The following is a 24,432-nucleotide window of genomic DNA, read 5'->3' as shown; positions in this document are numbered from 1 at the left end:
AACATACCCCTGATAAATTTTGTGTAAATAGCATAATATTTTAAGCACTGCGGGCTTGGTAAGTTACCTAGAATCACCATGATAACTTTTTGTCCTAGGAAAAAGTTGTTCAAAACATCCCCGATAATTTTTGTGTGAACAACATGATAATATAAGCACCGCGTAACCGATAACTTACAATATAAACATGATGGTAACTTTTTACCAAAGGAAAATAAGTTGTTAAAAACATACACTCGCCTCATCGGGCCTCTTAGATGAACACAACACATGGTGTGCCACTGAAAAGCCACATAATATTTAGTACCATGAGGGGCACACGTGCTCGTGGGTTGGCCCGAAAAATGGCCCACTTTGACCCGCTATAGGCGTGATAAGTTATGCAAAAACATCGTGGTAATTTTTGACCCATGAAAAAAGTTACCGAAACAAACCCAGGTTTTTAGGTATAAGTATCATGATAATATACGAACTATAGACCCGGTAACTCATGTACAATCCCCCATGGTAACTTTGACCAGGGGCGAGGTTGATGTACACATACCCTGATAACTTATGTGTAAGTACCACGGTATTTTACACATCGAAGACCTTATAACTTGTGTACAGAACACAATGATAACTTTGAAAGGGGTGTGGTTGTTGAAACATAGTACCTGGTAAGTTCTATGTAAATAGCACGGTAACTTACGGATCACAGGCCTGATAACTGGCATGCAAATACCATGGTAACTTTGTCCTGAGGGGAAATCGTGGTAATTTTCTGTACTTTTTGTAGTAATAAAATTGTAAAAAAATGGGGTCAAAATGATTAGTTTCTTTAGTTTGAGCAACAATTACCTAAGGGTGAGTTGGTTGTGGTGGCGTGCTTTGGTGCCAAGGAGGTGTGGGACATGCGCAATATTTGTTTTATCATGTGGTAGACGTGAAGAAGTGGCAGTTTTCTCGGGGATGGGCGCGCGAGATGTGCAGAAGAAGCAGGTTTCTCGGGCGAGCTTGCGGGGTCGTTCGGGAGAAGGCGGGGTCAAAGGAAGGAGATCGTGTGGTACTTTAAAGTTAAAAAAATAAAGGTGTGGCAGTTTTGCTTATATGGCACACATGTGCCAAATATCACGGTCCATTAATTAATGGAGTTAGTATAGTATATCTGCCTTTGACTGACGGATTTGATGAATCGACCTTATCATTCCAATAATGTCAAGAGCGTTCACATTATGATCAAGCAAAGAAGAAATTCCAGCTCGACGCAACTGTCTTCCAAATTGCAGCTCGAGTTAAACAGATCACATACAAACTAGGAGTATAAAATAAAACCTCAAAAGAGCATCCATTGTTACGTAGACAGCATGCAAAGAAAGCTGTATGCATTGTTACTGGATCAGATACCATTTTCTCATTTTTCTGGGCCTTTTTTTCTACCAATTCAATCAGGCCAGGCCAGCTCAGTCATAAGTTATCTTTACGTAGGTGTAGCAAAGCTCTTTCATTAATCAGAATGACCATACCAGAGCCAGACTGATACTTTGAGTGACTGCATAAACCACTTTTTTGCTGCCCATTCATTGCGTGTTGCCGGATGCAAATAAGGCCTTGCAAGCCAAGTCAAGCATAAAGGAATGCTCTCCTGCTTTAGACTGCTTTTGTGCAATTCCTTACCTAGAGTCGTCACTGTGGTGACAGACTGACAGTGACACACACATAGAGAGCAAACCGGCAGCATGGCTGCTGTGGCAAACGCATCTAGCATGCATCCCGAGCTGCTGGAGGCGGCAATGGCATGCCATGGCAGCTGCAGGGAACTGACGAACCTTCTGAACGGAGGAGCGGCTGACGTGCCTATTGAGGTCGTCGTCGACGTCGACCACCCCGCGCGCCCACCAGCGTCGTCCTTGCTCCTGGAAGGGGTCACCCCAGACGGGGACTCCGCACTCCACATCGTAGCAGCCTACGGGTACCTGAAGAAAAAAGCCAGGGCAGTCTACGACAAGGCGCCGCGCCTCTTGGGCGCGCACAACGGCGGCGGCAGCACGCCGTTGCACCGCGCCGCCAGGGCCGGCCACGCCGCGATGGCCGCTCTCCTCGTTGAGCTGGCGAGAGGGGAACAAGTCGCTGGTGAAGATGGGAGGGTGGAGACGCTGGTGAGGATGCAGAACGGGCTCGAGGAGACAGCCCTGCACGAGGCGACCCGCGCTGCTCAGATGCCCACGGTGGCTGAGCTGATGGCAGCGGACCCCTTCCTCGCTCGCGTCCCGGACGACGGAACCGCGCCGTTGTTCCTCGCCGTCTCCCTGCGACATGAGGAAATCGCGCGGGAGCTCCACGAGAGAGACAAGAAGCTGTCATACTCCGGGCCTGATGGGCAGAATGCTCTTCATGCTGCAGTTCTTCGAAGCAGAGGTACCTTAATTACTTCCCAACTTGGCGCATTAGTTTCCTCCGTTGTACCGAAATGATCAAGATAGCCATGTTTGTTCTATGCCACTGCTGTGATCATAAAAAATGATCAAGTTTAGGGGTGTGCGATTTTCTTTCACACACGCATTAATTTCAGATTCCCTCTTGAGTGCATAGCAATTATTCACACCTAGGGTAAAGATTTATTTATCAAAGTCATTCTTCTACATATAACAATAAAGAGTTCTACTCAATGATCAAACATTTCCAAATGTACCTTTACACATGCATTTTTGCATATAGCGCTGTTTGACACAGAGAGGATCAAATTGCAGATATGACAGAATTACTACTGAACTGGAACAAGGAGCTTACTAAAAAAGCGAGACCAACTTGGAAACACGCCTCTACACTTTGCCGTATCATTAGAAACGGGCACACGTGGTATGCTTCCCCAATATGCCGTGCCAGTGGTAAATGGAACTAGTATTACAAGTTTTCTGAACGTAGTTGAAACACCAATGGACCTTACCATGCTAATATTGGAGGCGGATGCATATTCAGCATATCAACCAGACAAAAAGGGTCATTCCCCATACATGTCGCTGCTTTAGCGGGAAGACTTTCATCTGTCATCATCTTACTTTTAAAGTGCCCAGGTTGCGCCAGCTTACGTGACGCCCGTGGGAGAACTTTTCTCCATGTTGCCGTCACGAAGAAAAGATATGATATAATTCGGTATGCGTGCCAGACACCCATGTTTTCGTCAATTATGAACAAGCAAGATAATGAAGGAAACACTGCACTACATCTAGCTGTGGAGGTTGGGGACTGGTGGAGTTTCACTTGTCTCTTCGCAAACAAAGAAGTAGATTTTAATCTACCAAACAACAAGCAACATACCCCGTGAGAAATTTCAGTTAGCAGTACTCCAACCGGGTTGTACTGCCTGTTGGTAAACCACGTACATTCCTTTCGTTCAGTACCTTATTTCCTAGATTCAGAGAGAAATAGAAAGTTGATAACATGATATTGCTTTTTTTTTCTGATCTGCAGCACTCACGGATTTTGATACAACAAGCTCTCATATCTGCCGACGCTACACTTCATATCTGTCGGCGAAATATCATGAAAAAGGGACCTAGTACCCAATCTGACGCTAAGATTGATGCGGTAATATCAAACTCAACGCAATTTCTCGGCCTTGGCTTAGCATTAATTACAACAATGGCTTTTGGTGCTGCTTTCGCCTTACCTGGGGGTTACAGAGCAGATGACCACCTTAAGGAAGGAACACCAACTCTATCTACCGAAAAAGTATTCTAAGGATTCTTGATGGCGAATGCACTGGCATTTATATGCTCGTCTTTAGCCGTCCTAAGCCTTGTGTTTGCAGGAACACCTACAGTTGAAATACCCATGCGCTACATGCACTACAATATATCCATATAGTTATCTTTACCGAAAAAGGCTTTCGCCCCGCTTTATATATAAAGCATCGACCAACAACAATCCGGTACAAACGCACGCCATCACAACACACACACACCCGAGGCAAGATACATAAGCGCTGAGCGCAGCAACACCACCCCAAGCACTACAAGAGCAGCCGGGTCCTTGACCGTGAAGAGATGAAGCCGCATGTGACGAACCGTGGGCTCCAAGGCGGTGCCTTCAGGAAGGATACGACACCGGAGCGCCGCCACCGTCCGACCCGAGAGTCAGAGTTTCCCCTGGAGCAACACGACGGGCAATGATGGCCGCGACGACGCCTTCAGGAAGGGAACGAGCTTCGCCGCCGCCAGTCCGTCCGAAGATAGAACAGGTTTTCACCCCGACTAATACTCACCGCCACCGAACGCCACACCCCGGTGACCATGCCGCCCACACGACCATGGTCACAGGGCAGCACCCAGGCACAGGCTTTGCCCATGAGCACCGTGACACCACCACCAAGGCCGCCGCCCCGGCATCGAAGACCTCGACGCCACCTCACCAGTTACCCAGCGCCACGCCACCTATAGAGACGGGTGGAAAGGCCCCACCTTTTGCACCCCTGAGCTGCCCCCAACCAGCCGCCATCGGCCCGTCCTGCTGCCGGGCGCGAGACTAGCGCGGTCCTGCTGTCGGGCGCGAGACGGCCGCGGTCCTGCTGCTGGGCGCGAGACGGGCGCGGTCGTGCTTCCGGGCGCGAGACGGGAGCGGTCCTGCTGCCGGGCGCGAGACGAGCGCGGTCCTGCTGCCGGGCGCGATACGGGCGATGGACCACGGCTGGGAAAAGCCCAATCCATCGACGGAAGTGGAGCGCGGGCGACGGGGAGAGGAATCGAAGGCCGCCGCATGCCGCCTACGGACGAACCGACGCCGAAACATGCCAGCCGCCGTCGCAGCCGACTTGCCAAGCTACTATGGAACTCTCCACGGCCGGAGCAGCAGCCACACGAGGCCACTGCCCATCCCGCGCCGCCCGCCGGACTCCAGGACTGAATCCGCCGGGCATGTAGCCACCAGATCGGCCAGCGCACCGGTCGCACCACCTGCGCCGCCGCACACACCACCACACCTGCGCCGCCACCTCCCCCAGCCAGGACGGCCAAGGCAGAGGGGGCCGCCCGCAGCCGCGCCGCCCGGAGGGCCAGATCCGGTCGACCACCGCATCCCGCCCCCAAGTACGCCCCCCCACACGACGCCCGTCAAGCCGCCGCCACGCCGCCGCTACCGCACCGACGCGCCGCCGCGCTGCCGCGCCCGCCGTCAAGCGGTGCACCCCGACCCGCCGGCCTCGGCCCGCCCCGAGCTCGACGCGAGAGGGGACAGGAACTCCCCGCCGCCGCCGGCGATGACCAGGCTTTGCCTGGCCGCGCCCTCTTGCGGCGACGAGGGGAGAGGGGAAGAGGGAGGGGGGACCCAGCCGGCGGCGGCTAGGGTTTCCTCCCGGTCGCGCGCGGGGCGACTCGGGAGGGGAACGGGTGGATGGATGATTATGTTGAGAGGATTCAGTTCCTATGGTTATCTTTCAATGGAGCCTTATCTTTGGGGACGGCTTTCGTATTGGCTATATACATCATGATCACCCCAGTTATTTCTGGAACTGCTACTATGGTCATGGTGGTGTTTTCTTCCTTAGAACTCCTCTACATGCCATCATTAGTTGAGAAGCTTTGTTAAATTCATGATGGTGGTATGTGGTAGACTAGGAATATTGTCAGTAATGCTAAGATCGGAGATGCCGAAGGTAATGTTGCTTACAATTTGGCCACTCATGGTAATTTTTGGATGGCAAGAATACGCATGGCGACACATGTACCTGTAGCAGAGAAACTGGTCACTGGTCACTTAAGCTTGAAGCATGCTCAATCCACAAGGGGTCTTGTGGGCATGATTTCTACTTTTAAGAAGTTGCAGCGCATTCAAAGCCCAGCTGGGCACTGGATTATAAGAAGAGGAGGCTATGTATTTTTTTACTCAAATATGATATTATATATTAATAAGCAAGATTATCGCTTGTTTTCTGGACTCCTTGTGTTGAGGTTGGTTCTACTAATTTTATTATTTGTGGTTTCCCCATAACGTCTTTCTTGTTTTCTTTTTCAATCTTATACGATGCTCCCAGAGCTAATAATAACCTCCTGTAGTAACTACAAGGTGACTTGTGATGGGAAATTTGTTGTTCTGGCCACACTGGTTTTTGTCCATTTTGCTTTTTGCCACTCTAAATGGACATCAATATGAGCATAGGTAAATAGAAGTAATATGCCGCTCAAACATTTATTCAGCCAGGGATTTGCCACTAGTGCGCAGTGGCTCAAATACAACTTCCATTCATACATGTTTGAAAAAAAAGAGAGGATAATACTTCCATTCATACATGTTTGAAAAAAAAGAGAGGATAATACTTCCATTCATACATGTTTGAAAAAAAAAGAGGATAATACACAAGATAAATTCAGTGTCGCACTTCATCTTGCATGGTGTAGGGGAATGAGACTTTCTGTGTACGGAATCATATCGAAGAAGAACAAGTTTGCTCCCTTGTACTCCACAGTACGCGCCCCGGGTCCATGGTACCTCAGAGCTTCCAACCCAGCCACATCCTCCACGCTCTGATTCTGGAAGTTGTACCGTGAGATCATACGGTTCACTCTCTTCAAAAGAAGTCCAGACTGCGAAATAGCTATTGTGACGCATGGCTCCACATCAACGACGTATCGCCGGTTCCATTTCGGATCCTCACCATCGCTTGCCATCCAGATCACAATCTGATCTGAAGATTCATATTGAGCAAGGCACAGTTCACCACCTAGTTCACTCATGGCAAAGTTTTGGTGGTCAAGTGCAGGGCAGGGAGGGTGCGGGGTGAAGCTAAACGTTTCAGCCTGCAGGCAGAACCGAAGCAGACGGGTCTCCGGGGGCTCCCTCTGACGGAGCTTGCGGAGGATCCAGAACAGAGACCCCTTGAAGAAAGTCGCGTTTCTCCAATTACCAACGGGGTACGGCGGCACGGCGGCCCTCCATGCCGCAGAACCGCTGCTTCCTATTGTGAAAACCTCCATTCCAGTGCTGTAGCCCCCCAGGCCATTGTCCGTGGAATGGCGGAAGCACTGAACCACCTTGTACTTGTTCGTGCGAGGGTCGCGTCCGAAACCAACATTCCCGCGGTAGAAGGAGGATGGCTCGAGCATACGCCGGGGGCTCTCGGGCAAAGCAAGCAGGTCCCTTGTGGCGGGGTTGAGAACATACATCTTGTTGTCCGTGGGCAGCAGCACAAGGCCGTCGCAATGTGCAAACCTGTAGACTGATCCAAACTCCCTTTGAAAGTTCCTTGCATACACTAGACTGGCGCTGGATTGACAACTCCCGTGCTGCCATCTGTAGAAGCGGATGTTGTTTGAGAATGTATCTGGCCATAAATCATCACTGGCATAATCCAGCAAATGCGGGGTGATGAGGTAGCAGGATTGCCGCTGCTGGTTGGACACGGAGCGCTCAAGGTGCATCCGGATGAAGGATGGGCCTGAGATGATGGCGTGCCAGTCCTTGCATACACACTTGAACTTCAGGAGTGATTTCACTGGGAGACGGAGGAGGATCTCCAAAACAAGCTCATCTGGCATCTCAGGGAGGGCTGGCCTGCACAACCTCTTGTCTGACCTGAACCCCGTCTTACTGAGCGCCCTATCAGTGTTGATCTTCTCGCTGCTCTTGTTGCGCACTGCCATGTTTGTGCCCTTCAGATCCTTAGCAAGGAAAACAGTGATTAGAACTTGAACGAGTAGCGGTCGCGAATATGTAAGCACGGTGACTGAGACTAGGAATCGGATCGAACCCAGTGCAGGCTGGAATTAGTAGCCGTCTCAGTTTCGGAAAGAAGAAGAAAAAATGAGTCTTTTTTATGGGTGAAATTCGAAATCCGAGGTCAAAATGGATTTAGATCTCACAGTGAAATTGCTAGGAGATGCAACGAGACAGATCTCACACAGAAATTCCTAGGAGATGTAGCGAGACAGATCTCACAGAGAAATTGCTGAGAGATGTAGCGAAACCATGTAGAGAAATTGCTATACACACGACGGTGTGCAGCCGATGTTTGGACGATGCTACTGATCTGACCGTACATGCATGGCACAAAGTGGAGGCCGGCCGCTGGATCAAAGCATCGAATGTTCGGCCATGGGTGTCGGCTGCTCAGTAGTTCCGAAAGTTGATTGATGGATTGACAGAATACAGTACTACATTATTTAGGGAATAACAAATACTACGTGAGAACGGCCAAAGCGCGGACGAGCTCGCGTGCTCCTGCTCGTTGCCGGACGTGGCATTAATTGATAGCGGACTAAAATAGTCCACATACAGCTATACAGTGTTGGCCCCATATAGCAAAACTAATGAATGATAGCAAAGTGTCCATGTTCAGTAGGAACAGGATGCCGACCTTCCTGAACCGTGGTGCGCAAACGCCGTTGGGGTGAGAAAAAAAGTGGGACCGATTTAAGAGAGCAACTAATTAACAAGCGCTTCTTTGGGAGCCTCGCAACGATCAGCATCATTTTGTGTGCTCCCAATCATTCGCCACATGTCGCGTTCTGGACGCTCCCTTCGGATTTTATTTTTTTATTTTTCCGTATGCATTTTTGCCTTTTTAAACGGTTTTTTGGGGGTTTTCGACGTTTAGGTTTTCCATCGGTCTTCCCTAACTTTTCGACAAAAAAAAATTCAGGGAAAAAAATTTGCGCAAAAGAATGTGTTTTTTTATTATTTTTTTCCTTTCGCGAGAGTCACGGCTTTGTTTCCGCGAGAGGCACGGTTGTGCTTTAGCGAGAGGCACGGCCGTGCCTCTTGAAAACAAAAAAAAACACGTTTTTTGTTTTTGTTCTTTCGCGAGAGTCACGGTTTTGCTTCCGCGAGAGGCACGGTTATGCTTTCGCGAGAGTCACGGCCGTGCCTCTTGGAAACGAAAAAAAACATATTTTCTATTTTTTTTCTTTCGTGAGAGTCATGGTTTTGCTTCCGCGAGAGGCACGGTTGTGCTTTCGCGAGAGTCACGACCGTGCCTCCTCCGAAATGGAAAAAAACGTGTTTTCTGTTTTTCTTTTTTTCGCGGGAGTCACGGTGTTGCTTCCGCGAGAGGCACGGTTGTGATTTCGTCAGAGGCACGGGCGTGCCTCTTCCGGAAAGGGAAAAATCCGTGATTCCGGTTCGGTTTTTTCATCTGGTTTTTTTCGTGAAAAAATTTCGTCAAAACTATCAACATGGGATCTAATTTTGAAGATCTCGACGCGAGGAATCCAACGGCGAAAGTGGTTCGAGATTTGGACGCACGGTTTAAGAGATAAAATGTTTTCAATAAACGGATATCAAAAAAAGGGAAAACTCATAGGTTGCGACAAGCGGCGCACATGCAACGCGCCACTCGTCGCAACCTGTGTGCGCCGCTTGTCGCAACCTGGGGAATTGGAATGAACTTCGTAATGAGTACTCCTTAACTAGTGATTTCGGCGATTTGAGGGTATTCCTGTCCAGTGGACTGGCCACTAGTGCCCTTCAGCCCGTGCCGTAGCGGAGGTTTGAGAGGGAGAACAGGGGATTAGACATGCTAGATTTCATTCATTTTTGTTGCCTTCATCTTACACAATGAAAACTTTTCAGTGGATGGTAAATGTTTTTGAATTACACTATGAACACTTTCAAACGCACTATAAATATTTTTCTAAATACATGATGAATGGTTGTCTAATTTGTGATGAACACATTTTAAACGCACAATCAACATTTTCTAAATACACGATAAACGGTTGTCTAATGTGTGACGAACACCTTTTAAAAAGTGTTGACGCAATTTAAAAAATGTTCATGTAAATGTAAAAAGTGTTAATGCACAATGAATTTTTAAATTACGTGATGAACATTTTAAATATACAATGAATATTTTTTATGAGTGACATCTTTTTTCTGAAATACATGACGAATGTTTTTCAAAATATTCACGTATGTTGCCATATGAAGCAACGATTTGACATGTCTAAAAAAACCGTGCATGTAAAAGTAGCATGGTCCGGCATTGCAATTGCCATGGATCGAAAGTTTGAATTTGCAAATGGATGCAATACTTGTCGTGGTCCAGGAAGATATAAATTGCCATAGCTCTGAAAATAAATTTCCATGGTCTAGCGATGCAATTTGTCATGGTAAAATATGTTTTCTTACATTTTGATTTTTTTTGCCATTGATGTAAAACTAGCCATGGACCAGCAACACAATTTGCCATCGCTCAAAAGTTTGAATTCGTGAAATGGAGGTAAACTTATTATGGTCAAGAAAAAGGTAAATTTCCATGGCTTTAAAAATAAATTTGCCGCAGATCTGATTTTTTCTCTCGCAATGGTCTAGCAATGCGATTTCTTATGTTAAAAGTGTTGCCATGCTAAAAATTATATGTTAGGTTTCTTGTGCGTCTAAACTTTGACAAGAATTTTGTTGCCATACTCCGAAACTAGCCATGGTCCAACACTGCAATTTGTCATGTCTCGAAGTTGACTTTGCAAATTGGTGTAAATCTTCGCATAGACCAGAAAAGGTAAATCCCCATGGCTGCGACCATAAATTTGCCATGGTCCAACATGATATTTCCCATGGTAAAAAAATTTGCGATGTGTTTTGTTTCCTTTTTATGCGTCCAAAATTTGACAGGAAGATTTTTTCCATGCTACACACAATTTTTTTTGTTGCCAAAAGACAAGGTCAATAATTTTGCCGTGATATAACAATGAATTTGCTGTGGTAAAAAATACAAAAAGAATTTAAAGCATCAAAATCGCCATGGTGTTGTACGAGAAACACGTGACTTACAATTGTCCTTTTTTTAAGAGAAAATGTTCCATAGATCATGGAAAACTTAGAAAAAATCATTCCCTAAATTATGGCAACTTAAGGGCAGGGGGGTTTTAATACGCGTAGCAATTTTAGGATTTTTGTTCTTTTGAAAAGATGGCAAATTTAGGAATTTTAATGGGCACATGATAAAAGTATGATTTTTTTTCTCAAAAACATGGCAAATTAATAAATTTGCCATGCTACCGAAGGGAAATTTGCCACATGTTCAATAACTACAGGGTGGGGAAGTGGTGGCATATATAATCTACCAAGTAGAATCAAAAGAATTTAATCATGGCAAAAAAAAACAGCTAGTAAATCACATATGTAAACAAGGAGACCTCTAGCAATTAATTTAATTGATTCTTCCTCTTGCCAGCGGGATCATCTTAAAATATCTCAATAAAATGAGTGATTACGGTGTGGCCGAGCCCCCCATCTGCCGACGTGCACATGTCTGTCCGTTACGTAGAGTATGGGGTATGGGGTGTGAAGCATAACAATGGCACAGATCGGTCCTGGACCTCGTCTCCACTTCCAGCAAACGTCCGTCCATTATGCACCTAGCTCCCATCAACCCATGCGGCTCAAATATAATAAGGCCAACAATTCCTAACGCAGCCATATCTCGATGTGAACGAGTGGCCAGCGATTCCGAGAGCGTGCGAGCTCGTCCGCTCCCGTGACTTTTCGCAAATACTATTGGCTATTTTGCATGCATCCTCATCTCTCGTGCATGGTAAAAGTGCTTTTCTACAAGGCAACCCCTTAAATAAAAAAAAATAATTAAAATTGTAGGGAAACCTATGATTGGGGCATAGTAAGGGGAATGGTGGGAGTAGCTTACACCAACATGGCGACCTCTCGGCACCGTCGAGCAGTGCCGCATCCAATGCTCTCTGTCCGACCTCCGCCGCCGCTGATGACGTTGCTCAGGCCATCTCCGACGCACGATCTCAAACAAACGTCTGTTTCATTTGGATTTCATCCGTTTGGGTGAGTAAAAGGGACGCCCATGTCCGGTTTGGGCCGCCCGTACCGAACACGTGGTCGCATCCTAAACATCGTCCGTGTTCGACAAAAAAACTCCCAAAAAAGGCACTGCATCTGAAAGAAAAACAAAATAGGCATTGCAAATAGCTTAAAACATAAAACTTAATTAAACAATCCACGTCTTCGTCACAGCTCACACATAGTACTTAGGTTCAAATTTAAAAATTAAAATAAAAACAGTAGACCTGCCGCCTGCCGCGCCGCCAATGTCACCGTTGTCTTCAGCCGCCGTCGTCGTCCTTGTTCAGGTCGATGTACGGAGCCGATGTCCAGAGGTGGGGTGGCGGCCCCAAAAAGGGCCCAACGTCCTAGGCAGGTTGCGACGGCGGTGGTGGTGACCACGACGTCCACACCGCCCGCGGTGGCGGCGATGACGGTGGGCTGCATGGCACTGTGGTCATCCACGACCATAACTGCCCGTACAGCGCCTCGTTCCACACCGGGGTGGGCGGCCGGTCCTCCATGGCCTCCTCCATCACCTCCTCCTTCACCTCCTTAACGTCCAGCTCCGGCACATAGACATCACCGGCGGCCGAGAGCGCCAGCATCTCCTCAAGACCCACCCATTGCGTCTTCTTGCTCCGTTTGTACTCCCTCTTGGAGTACTCCATGATGGCCCGCACCAGCACCTCCTCCTTCACCGCCATTCATCATCGCCTCGGAGTCATCATCACCAACAATCTTCACCGTTGACACCACTAACCGTAAGAAAGGATGGTAACCTCGACGACACTTACTTCTTACCCTTGCTTTTGCTTTGATAACCCGAGCCATTTTGCGTCACTTACCCATCGAGACTAGCAAGTTGAGAATTGCCGGGCCACGCTATTGTGCACCGTAGTGATCTTGCTATCAACTTTGTGCCTTAAGTCTCTCCCGTGCATATCTCACATACTTGTCTCATATCATATTTGGCTCGAGCATCAAGCATAGTGGAAAAGAGAGAGAGAGAGAGAAAGAAAAGGTTTTAAGCAAAAGAGGAGAAACAAAGAGCTTGTAAGCAATAGCATTGAGGCATTTTGCATTGATATATCATCTTGGTCACCATACATAGCATAGTTGGGATTGAAGATGGCACGTTTCTCTCATAGGTTGGTGCACAAGCCTATCTTGCCCATTTGAGCAATCGAGCTAGCGTCTCTCTAGCATTCGCACAACAAGAGTATTTTCCGTGGTTTCACATTTTTGAGCTCACCCCTTGGTTATGCGGATCCCATCTATCGTCCGTGTGTGTGTTCCTAGTGATATTCTTGGGTTTGATGTATTTGCTTTACTTGCAATTTTGTAAACCTTGTCGATATCTTGACTAACATTTGCTTGAATTTTTTGCCACCGTCCTAACCGAGCTACTCCATAAGCTTTACTTATCTAGGTGTGAGAAACAAACCTAGTACCAATTCCCCTATTGTGGCATTACATTGAGCGATACTTGATACATCCACAATCCTCGGAAAACGGTAACTTTGGTATTGTTCTCTCATTTTCCTACTCACCCACTTGGTTATGATGGATAGGCCAAGTTCTTTGGCGAACCCAATTTTCGAGGAGCAAGGTGATGATCGCGACTATGTCACCAAGAGCCACTTCTTCGTCACACAACGCGCTCTCCATCAAGAAAGTGAAGCCTTGGGTGAACTACTTGAGCAACTTGCCACGACCTTCGTCAATCGGAAGCAAGGAACCGCGACTACATCGATACCAAGTTCACCACACAAATGGAAGAACTCCGCAACATGATCATGCGATGCCCATCTTCCTCAACCTCTTCATCATGACGTCGCCACTCCAGCCGCCGCTCAAGTCGGCAATCTTCAGACTACTCCTCTTACGATGCAAGTCCTCCACGAGCTCGCTTTCCTCGACGTGATGATCCCCAAGATCGCCAAGCTCAAGAAATTCCATTCCAAGGCAATGGCTTACAAGACCGAGTTCCAGCACGTGAAAGGGCGCGTTAACAAGCGCAAGAAGCAATGGAGCAAGAGCAAATACCTCCACAAGTGCAACGTCAACCACCTCAAGACGGTGCGACAATTCGACAAGCACAAGAGCATCATGAACCATAAGCCCTCGAACGTGAAGCTCAAGCACTGGAAGCTCAACGCACACTCAACAAGGCCACTAGAGCTGTCGAAGAGCACAACTGCCAAGTCCGTGAACAAGAAGAAGCACTTCATCAAGCATGACAAGAAGAAGGTGCTCGACTTGAAGAGCAACAAGAAAGAAGAAACCAAGCGCACATGATGCGTCCTCCTCCATGACAAGAGCGACATCACAAGGAACGGGCATTTGAGGACCTTCATCCTCGTCAAGAGCAACATCAAAACCGCCACTACGATGAAGAACTCCGCTACGACAAGATCAAGTTCACCACGCCCAAGTTCTTCGGAAGCAATGATCCCAAAGAATATCTCTCATGGGCCTTGAGGGTGGACAAGATATTCCGGCTTCAAAACTACGATGACGAAAATAAGATCGCCATGGCCTCCCTCGAGTTCCAAGACTATGTCCTCATATGGTGGGAACAAGTGATCGAGAAACAACAAACAAGAGGCGAGCCACCAATCACAACTTGGACGGAAATGAAGGATGTCATGAGAGCTCGCTTCGTGCCTACACACTACACCCGTGATCTTTTCAAGAAGGTGCAACTCCTCAAGCAAGGCACGAAGACGGTAGAAGAATACTACCAAGAAATGGAGATTGCCATGATAAGAGCGAATGCCAAGGAAGATGACGAGAAAACTATGGCACGCTTCTTGAACAGCCTCAACCACCCAATCAAGCGAGAATTGCCGACTTCCAACCATACTCCAACCTTCTTGAGCTAGTTCATCAAGCGACCAAGGCCGAGCGACAAGTGCAAGATGACTTCAAATATGCTAAGTACTCGTACAAGACTTATGGCTCCTACTCTCAAGCTCTCGCGACTTCGACACCTCCTATCTCAACTAAGCATCACCAAGTTCCAGCGATAAGTCAAGTTCCAAGCAAGCTACGCCTTCCTCGACTCGTCCTCTGGCAAGCACCTACAAATCCAAGACTACCTCATCTTCGGCACCACCTAATGACCCCGTCAAGACAAGTTCTTTCAAGTGCTTCACATGTGGTGGCCGAGGGCACAAGTCCTTCGAATGCACCAACAAGCGAACCATGATCTCAACGATGATGGCACATATGACTTGATGAGTGAAGAAGAAGTGGAAGCCCTTGAGCACGTGGCCATGCACCAGCGCATGAATGAAGATGAAGATGATCAAGTGTTTTGTGACAATGATTCAAGTCCCTCTCTCTTGGTCTCGAAGGTCTTGACGCTCCAACACCCCAAGAAGAAGACCAACGATGCCACATCTTCCACACCAAGGCCGGCATCAACGGGCGCTCCGTGAAAGTCATCATCGACGGAGGAAGTTGTCACAACTTGGCAAGTGAAGAGTTATGTTCCAAGCTGCACTTGTTCAAGAAGAAGCACCCTCGTCCCTACAAGGTGCAATGGCTAAGCGGCTCCAGCACTATTCAAGTGGAGCATACGGTGCAAGTTTCATTCAAGATCGGCGCTTACAAGGACACCTTGGAGTGTAACGTGGTTCCTATGTCCGTGCGCCATCTTTTTTTGAGAAGACCTTGGCAATTCGACCGCGCCGTCATCCACAACGGAAGAACTAACCACTATAACTTCAAGATGAAGGGCAAGGAGTACGTTCTACGACCAATGTCACTGAGCCAAGTGATCGCCGACAAGCAAGCTTCCACCCATCATGGAGATACTAGTGAGAGAGTGAACCACCACAAAGAAAGTGAGCGCCACAAGCCCAAATTGAGAGACTCTTCGCCAAGAGAGAAAAACTTAGTCCTCCTAGCCACAAAAAGAGAGATGAGAGAAGTGTGTGAGAACCCATCGAGTGTCATCCACTATGTCCTCCTATGCAAAGATGAGGTGGCAAAAACTAACACTCCTAATCTGCTTCCTCTAGTGTTTTCTAACTTGTTGCATTAATTCAAGGATGTCTTTCCCGATGAGCTACCTCCTGGTCTCCCTCCTCTACGTGGCATTGAACATCGGATCGACCTCATCCCCATAGCTCCTCTTCCTAACAAGGCTCCATACCGCGTCAACCCCGAAGAAACTAAGGAGATCCAACGACAAGTACAACAACTCATCGACAATGTCCATGTACGTGAAAGCTTAAGTCCTTGTGTTGTTCCGGTTATCCTTGTGCCTAAGCAAGACGATAGTTTTCGCATGTGCTCTGATTATAGACCCATCAATGCTATCACCGTTTGTTATAGGCATCCCATTCCTCGCCTTGACGATATGCTAGATGAGCTTAGCGGTGCCACCATTTTCTCAAAAAGTGATGTTAAAAGTGGCTATTACCAAATACGCATTCAAGAAGGTGATGAATGGAAAACCGCTTTTTAAACTAAATTTGGCTTGTACGAGTGGTTAGTTATGCCTATGGGTTTATCGGAAGCTCCCGGTACTTTCACGCGTCTTATGCATTTCGTGCTTCGTCCATACATTGGAGTATTTGTTGTGGTCTACTGCGACGACATACTTGTTTTTATCAAATCCGTCAAAGATCATGTAGATCATGTTAGGGCCGTTTTTGCAAACTCTTTGCAAGGAACGTCTTCATGCCAACATGAAAAAATGCACTTCTGGTGTTGACAAGCTTGTTTTCTTGGGTTTTGTTGTTTCCTCAAAGGAGGTGTCCATGTTGATGAGTCTAAAATTGAAGCAATTAAAACTTGGCCACAACCCACAAATTTGCAGCAAGTGCATAGTTTTCTTGGCCTTGCGGGTTTCTACTGTCGCTTTGTGAAAGACTTTAGCACTATTGCCGCACCTTTGCATGCCTTGAGTAAGAAAAATGCACCCTTTGTATGGGGACCTTTGCAATCTACCGCATTTGATGAGCTCAAATCTTTGCTTACTCATGCTCTGATTCTTGCTTTGCCTAACTTTGACAGAACTTTTGAGGTTCATTGTGATGCTAGTGGTAATAGAATTGGTGGAGTTTTGATGCAAGAAAAGCGAGCCATTGCATATTTTAGTGACTCTCCGGTGCTCAACTTAACTATCCCATCTATGACAAAGAATTGTATGCCTTAGTGCGTGTGTTGCATGTTTGGGAGCATTATCATCTCCGACATGGGTTTGTCTTACATACCGACCATGAAACACTTAAGTATCTTAAAGGCCAAACCAAGTTGAATAAACGACATGCTAAATGGAGTGAATTTATTGAGTCTTTCCCCTATGTGATTAAGTACATTAAGGGCAAAGAGAATGTTGTGGCGGATGCTCTTTCCCGCAAATGCATGTTAATTACTCAAGTTGAATTGAATGTTGTTGGATTTGACCATATCAAAGATTTATATGAGCATGATGTGACTTTTGCTACTCCATTGCTAAGTGTGTGACGCATACCTCTTGTGAACGATATTATATCAAAGATGGTTATCTAATGAGAGCTAACAAACTATGCATTCCCGAGTCTTCTCTTTGTTTGTTACTTTTGCAGGAGGCTCATGGAGGCGGACTCATGGAACACTTTGTACGTGACAAGACTTTTGCCACGCTCTCTAAGAACTACTTTTGGCCCAAGATGTTCCGCGATGTCTCACGCTTCACCAACCAGTGCTCTACATGTCGCAAAGCTAAGTCACAATCTCAATCCCATGGTGTACATATGGCGCTACCTATTCCACATCAATCTTGAGAAGATATTATCATGGATTTTGTGCTTGGATTACCTAGGACTCAAAATAGCAAGGACTCCGTATTTGTTGTTGTGGACCGATTCTCTAAAATGGCTCATTTTATCCCATGCAATAAGATAGACGATGCTTCACATGTTGCAAATCTTTTTTGTAGGGAAATCTTGCGGTTACACGGAGTGCCAAAGACAATTGTGTCGGACCGAGACGTCAAGTTCTTGAGCTACGTTTGGAAGACGTTATGCGCTAAGCTCGGAATCAAGCTACTCTTCTCCATGGCGTATCATCCTCAAACCGATGGCCAAATGGAAGTCACCAACTGGACGTTCGCCATTCTCCTATGTGTGTTGATCAAGAAGAACATCAAGGAGTGGGAGGAGTGCTTACCCGTCGCCGAGTACGCCTAAAACCGTGCAAGACACTCTACCACTGGCAAGTCCCCCTTCGAGGTTGTCTGCGGCTTCAACCCTTTGTTGCCATTGGACATCCTTCCTCTACTGCTACAAGAACGAGCGAGCATGGACGCTAGCGCAAGACACCTACCTCAAGAAGATGCATGAAGAAACAAGGTCCACGATCGAGCGTCAAGTACACCGCCTCGCCTCCAAGCTCAACATCAACAAGTCAGCAATGGTGTTCCAACCGTACGATCTAGTATGGATACATCTCCGCGAGAGGACCGCTTCCCCAAGGAGCGCAAGTCCAAGATACTTCCGAGAGCCGATGGACCATTCAAGGTGCTCGCACGCTACAACGACAACGCCTACAAGATCGACATTCGACGTGACAAGTACAATATAAGTGACATCTTCAATGTCAAAGACTTGGCCAAGTACCATGGTGATGAAGATCAGTATCCGTGGACGGATCTCTCCCAGGGGGGTGGGGAGATGATGCGGAGCATCCCTCGTCCATCCACACGGACACTCCATCACCACCACAAGCACCAAGAGGACCAATGACAAGAGCTCGTGCACGCACCATCAAGAACGAGGTTAACTCCTTCCTCTTCAAGCTCTGCTCGAATTCACACGAGAGTTGGGTCCTACCTCAAACGGAAGTGTTATGTATGCTCAGGTATCAAGAAAAAGTCTATGAAGAGGCAAGGATGGAGGTTCAAGCAGCTAGGGAGAAGGAGGAGGAAGAACAGAGCGAGAAGGATGAAGAAGGGGAAGGCCTGGACACTCCATGTGCCTGACCACTTTGGCCCCGGGTGCCCAGCCTTAACTTGGGCGCGACCCCTGCCCACCCCAGGTGCCCGGCCTTAACTTGGGCATGGCCCCTGCCCACCCCGGGTGCCCGGCCAAGGGGGGGCCCAGGTGCTCGGACACTCCCTAGGAGCTGCCCAGCCGACCCCGGGTGCATGACCTTGGAGCCCCGAGTGCCCGGCCCACCTACCTGGAGCCACCAGCCCCGCCCCGGGTGCCCGGGCCTTGGCACCTTGGGTGCCTGGCCTCATGCCTCCAGCCGCCTGGCGCACCCCTGGGTGCCCGGTCTTGGAACCCCCGGGTGCCCGGGCCACCTACAGCCGGCCTGACCAGCCCGAGTGCCCGACCCTTCGGCCCCGGGTGCCCGACCACCTACAGCCGCACCACCTCTAGGTGCCCGAGCCACTTTACACCGGGTGCCTGGACCCGTCCGAGAATGCCTGCATGCAATTGGGGTTTTTACCCTTGTATCCCTCTCCCCTCTTCGATTTCGTCCCTAGGCTTTATATACTCTTTCCCTAGCTCATTTGAGAGGTTAGAAAAGATTTTGATAGACACTAGAGAGCTTTGCTCCTTCTATCCTCTCCTCTTGGAGATCTAGACCTCCTCTTTGAGAAGCTCCTCTTGGAGATCAATGAGGGAGTCCTGGACTAAGGGGTCCTCGGACAGCCGAACTATATCCTTTGGCCAGACTATTGGACTATGAAGATACAAGATAGAAGACTCCGTCCCGTGTCCGGATGGGACTCTCCTTTGCGTGCAAGGCAAGCTTAGCGATTCAGATATGTAGATTCCTTTCTCTGTAACCGACTTTGTACAACCCTAGCCCCTCCCGATGTCTATGTAAACCGGAGGGTTTAGACTTCTGGGGTTTAGCCACAACAATCATAACTTCATAGGCTAGACTTCTAGGGTTTAGCCATCACGATCTCGTGGTAGATCAACTCTTGTAATACTCATATTCATCAAGATCAATCAAGCAGGAAGTAGGGTATTACCTCCATAGAGAGGGCCCAAACCTGGGTAAACATTGTGTCGCCCGCCTCCTGTTACCATTATCCTTAGACGCATAGTTCGGGACCCCCTACCCGAGATCCGCCGGTTTTGACACCGACATTGGTGCTTTCATTGAGAGTTCCGCTATGTCGTCGAAGATAGGCTTGATGGCTTCATCAATCGTCTAAAACAATGCAGTCCAGGGGGAGATCTTCCTCCCCGGACAGATCTTCGTATTCGGCGGCTTCGCACTATGGGCCAACTCGCTTGGCCATCTAGAGCAGATCGATAGCTACGCCCCTGGCCATCAGGTCAGATTTGGAAGCCTAAATTTTGTGGCCGATATCCGCGGAGACTTGATCTTCGACGGATTCGAGCCCATGACGGCTGTCCTCGGCCACCACGATGAACATGACCTAGATCTGTCAACTGGCCGCACAGAGGAGATAGCGCCTATGACCGCCCTGGTCCTCGAACCCGATTGGACACCGGTCTTAGAGTTCAGCTCTGCGGACATCTTCCAGCACTTGCCTTTTGGCGATGTGTTCAATTCATTGAAATCCCTCTCCCTGACAGGGGATTCTCAGCCGAACTATGTCCGGTTCGAATGGGAAGCGGATGACGAAGAACTTTGTTTCCCACCCACCACCCACTTTATAGCCACTGCCGATGACTTAACAGACATGCTTGACTACGACTCCGAAGAAATCGACGGTATGGACGACGATACCGGAGAGGATCAGGAACCACTGCCTACAGGGTGTTGGACAGCCACCTCCTCGTACAACATATACATGGTGGATACACCCAAAGAAAATAATGGCGATGATGAAAATCCAGTCGAGGATAAACCTCCTGAGATACAGCCGAAGCACTGACATCAGTGGCGCTGCTCTAAGCCACACCGTAGTAAAAACAGCAATACCATCACAGAAGAGGACAACACTCCGGACGGTGCTAAAAACAATGAAGACCCCGTTGAGCCGACCTCTGAACAGGAGGAACGGGATGATGGGCGAGTCAGCCCTGGCGAATAGGCCATGAACGAAGACTCGAAGGATAGCAACTACCTTCCGCTCTCCGAGGATGAGGTTAGCCTCGGTGACGAAGATTCCATCGTGCCTAAAGAGCCCACCGAACAGGAACACTTTAAGCGTCAGCTAATTGCCACTGCAAGAAGCCTGAAAAAGAAGCAGCAACAGCTTCAAGCTGATCAAGATCTGCTCAATGAAAGATGGACTGATGTCCTGGCAGCCGAGGAATATGGCCTTGAGCGCCCAACCAAAATCTACACTGTTACCACAGTTCGATGACGAGGTGCTGGAGCCCGTCTACCAAGGTACAATATGGCTGACTGACCACCACGTGGCCAGGACAAAGCGGCACCTCAAGCCGAATACCAGCCCGCACTACCTCGCCGAACAAACAGAAATACAACAGCTCGGGGATATACACATGACCTGCGACGCGATTTGGAAAAGAGAATAGGTCGGACAAGATCAATTTATATATCACGGGGGCATGCCTCGACGCGCGACGACGACCATCTGTCTGAACGTGACAAACATAACCACGTCCGGGATGGAAACCACAGACGAGCTCCATCCGAGCTACGTCACGACTTGGCCCGATATAGAGGCGCCGCACACCCCCTTTGCTTCACTGACGAAGTAATGGGACATGATTTCCCAGAAGGGTTTAAACCCGTAAACATTGAATCATATGATGGCACAACAAACCCCGAGGTGTGGATTGAGGATTTTCTTCTCCACATTCATATAGCCCGCGGCGATGATCTTCACACCATCAAATACCTCCCGCTCAAACTGAAGGGACCAGCTAGATACTGGTTAAATAGTCTCCCCGAAAATTCCATTGGCAGCTGGGAGGAATTGGAGGGCGCCTTCCTCAACAACTTCCAAGGCACATATGTCCGACCTTAGTCATGTTCTCGTAGTGCTTAGGCGAAGTCCTGCGTGGATCACTTCACCATCACCGTCACCACGCCGTCGTGATGATGAAACTCATCTACTTCCTCGACACTTTGCTGGATCAAGAGTTCGAGGGACGTCATCGAGCTGAATATGTGCGGAACTCGAAGGTACCATACGTTCGGTGCTTGATCGGTCGGAACGAGAAGAAGTTCGACTACACAACCGCGTTGTCAAATGCTTCTGCTTTTGGTCTACGAGGGTACTTAGACACACTCTCCTCCTATCATTTCTATGCATCTCCTAGATAGATCTTGTGAGAGCATAGTAAATTTTTTGAAATTGCATGCTACATTTCCCAATAGTGGCATCCGAGCCAGGTCTATGCATAGATGATATGCACGAGTAGAACACAAAGAGTTGTGGGTGGTGATCGTCATACGACTTACCACCAATGTCTTATTTTGATTCGGCGGTATTGTTGGATGAAGCGGCCCGGACCAACCTTACATGACCATGTTCATGAGACCGGTTCCATCGATAGACATGCAACTAGTTTTGCATAAAGGTGGCTGGCGGGTGTCTGTTTCTCCTACTTTAGTTGAATCAAATTTGACTGCGGCCGGTCCTTGTTGAAGGTTAAAACAACAAAATTGATAAATCACCATTGTCGTTTTGTGCCGTATGTAATAATGGTTCTTGCTAGACGCCCGTAGCAGCCACGTAAAATGTGCAACAACAAAGTTGAGGACGTCTAACTTGTTTTTGCAGGTCATGTTGTGATGTGATATGGTCAAGACATGATGTGATATATGTTATTGTATGAGAATATCATGTTTTGTAAAAGTTATCAGCAACTAGCAAGAGCCTTATGGTTGTCGCTTTATTGTATGAAATGCAAACGCCATGTAATTGCTTTACTTTATCACTAACCGGTAGCTATAGTTGTAGAAGCAATCATTAGCGAGACAACCACGATGCTACGATGGAGATCAAGGTGTCGAGCCGGTGATGACGAAGATCATGACGATGCTTTGGAGATGGAGATCAAAAGCACAAGATGATGATGGCCATCATGTCACATATTTTGATTGCATGTGATGTTTATCTTTTATGCATCTTATTTTGCTTAGTACGGCGATAGCATTATAAGATAACCCCTTAACTAAAATTTCAAGGTATAAGTGTTCTCCCTGAGTATGCACCTTTGCGACAGTTCTTTGTGCTGAGACACCACGTGATGATCGGGTGTGATAGGCTCTACATTCACATACAACGGGTGCAATGCAGTTTTGCACATGCGGAATACTCATTTTAAACTTGACGAGCCTAGCATGTACATACATGGCCTCGTAATACTGGAGACCAAAAGGTCGAACGTGAATCATATAGTAGATATGATCAACATAGAGATGTTCACCATTGATGACTACTCCATCTCACGTGATGATCGGACATGGTTTGGTTGATTTGGATCATGTATCATTTAGATGACTTGAGGGATGTCTACCTAAGTGGGAGTTCTTAAGTAATTTGATTAATTAAACTTAATTTATCATGAACTTACTCCAGATAGTATTTGCAAATTATGTTGTAGATTAATAGCTCATGTTGTAGCTCCCCTATTTTTGATATGTTCCTAGAGAAAACTAAGTTGAAAGATGATAGTAGCAATGATGCGGACCGGGTCCGTAATCTGAGGATTATCCTCATTGCTGCATAGAAGAATTATGTCCTTGATGCACCGCTAGGTGACAAACCTATTGCAGGAGCAGATGCATACGTTATGAACGTTTGGCAAGCTTAGTATGATGACTACTTGATAGTTTCGTGCACCATGCTTTACTGCTTAGAACCGGGACTTCAAAAACGTTTTGAACACCACAGAGCATATGAGATGTTCTAAGAGCTGAAATTGGTATTTCAGACTCATGCCCATCTCGAGAGGTAAGAAACCTCTGACAGGTACTTTGCCTACAAGATGGAGGAGAATAGCTCAGCTAGTGAGCATGTGCTCAAAATGTCTGGATACTACAATCGCTTGAATCAAGTGGGATTTAATCTTCTAGATAAGATAGCGATTGCACTATCATCAAGCTATTCATGATGAACTATAATATGCAAGGGATGAAGAAAACGATTCCCGAGCTTTTCGTGATGCTGAAATGGGCAAAGGTAGAAATAAAGAAAGAGCATCAAGTGTTGATGGTTAACAAGACCAATAGTTTCAAGAAAAAGGGCAAAGGAAAATAAAGGGAACTTCAAGAAGAATGACAAACAAGCAAAGCTAGACCTAAGCCTGAAACTAAGTGCTTCTACTGCAAAGGAAATGGTCACTGGAAGCGGAAGTACCCCAAATATTTGGCGGATAAGAAGGATGGCAAAGTGAACAAAGGTATATTTGATATACATGTTATTGATGTGTAACTTACTAGTGCTCGTAGTAGCTCCTGGGTATTTGATACATGTTTGATTGCTAAGATTAGTAACTCGAAACAAGAGTTGCAGAATAAATGGAGACTAGTTGAGGTTGAAGTGACGATGTGTGTTGGAAGTGGTTCCAAGATTGATATGATCATCATCGCACACTCCCTATACTTTCGGGATTAGTGTTGAACCTAAATAAATGTTCTTCGGTGTTTGCGTTGAGCATGAACAAGATATGATCGTGTTTATTGCAGTTCGGTTATTCATTTAAGACAGAGAATAATTGTTATTTCGTTTACATGAATAAAACCTTCTATGGTCATACACCCAAT

General features: G+C 47.4%; 1 protein-coding gene across 1 annotated transcript; it reads left to right on the top strand.

Annotated features, from left to right (window-relative positions):
* The first annotated feature begins 1,718 nt into the window (after positions 1-1,718).
* Positions 1,719-3,054, top strand: LOC119309547 (ankyrin-1-like). The gene is made up of 2 exons (XM_037585527.1): positions 1,719-2,397; positions 2,730-3,054. The coding sequence occupies exons 1-2, from the start codon at positions 1,719-1,721 to the stop codon at positions 2,879-2,881; spliced, it is 831 nt and encodes a 276-aa protein (XP_037441424.1). The 3' UTR covers positions 2,882-3,054.
* The last annotated feature ends 21,378 nt before the right edge of the window (positions 3,055-24,432 follow it).

Source organism: Triticum dicoccoides, chromosome 5B (genome assembly GCF_002162155.2).
Source record: "Triticum dicoccoides isolate Atlit2015 ecotype Zavitan chromosome 5B, WEW_v2.0, whole genome shotgun sequence".
NCBI lineage: Eukaryota > Viridiplantae > Streptophyta > Magnoliopsida > Poales > Poaceae > Triticum > Triticum dicoccoides.
This window is presented reverse-complemented; position numbering and strand designations above follow the sequence as displayed.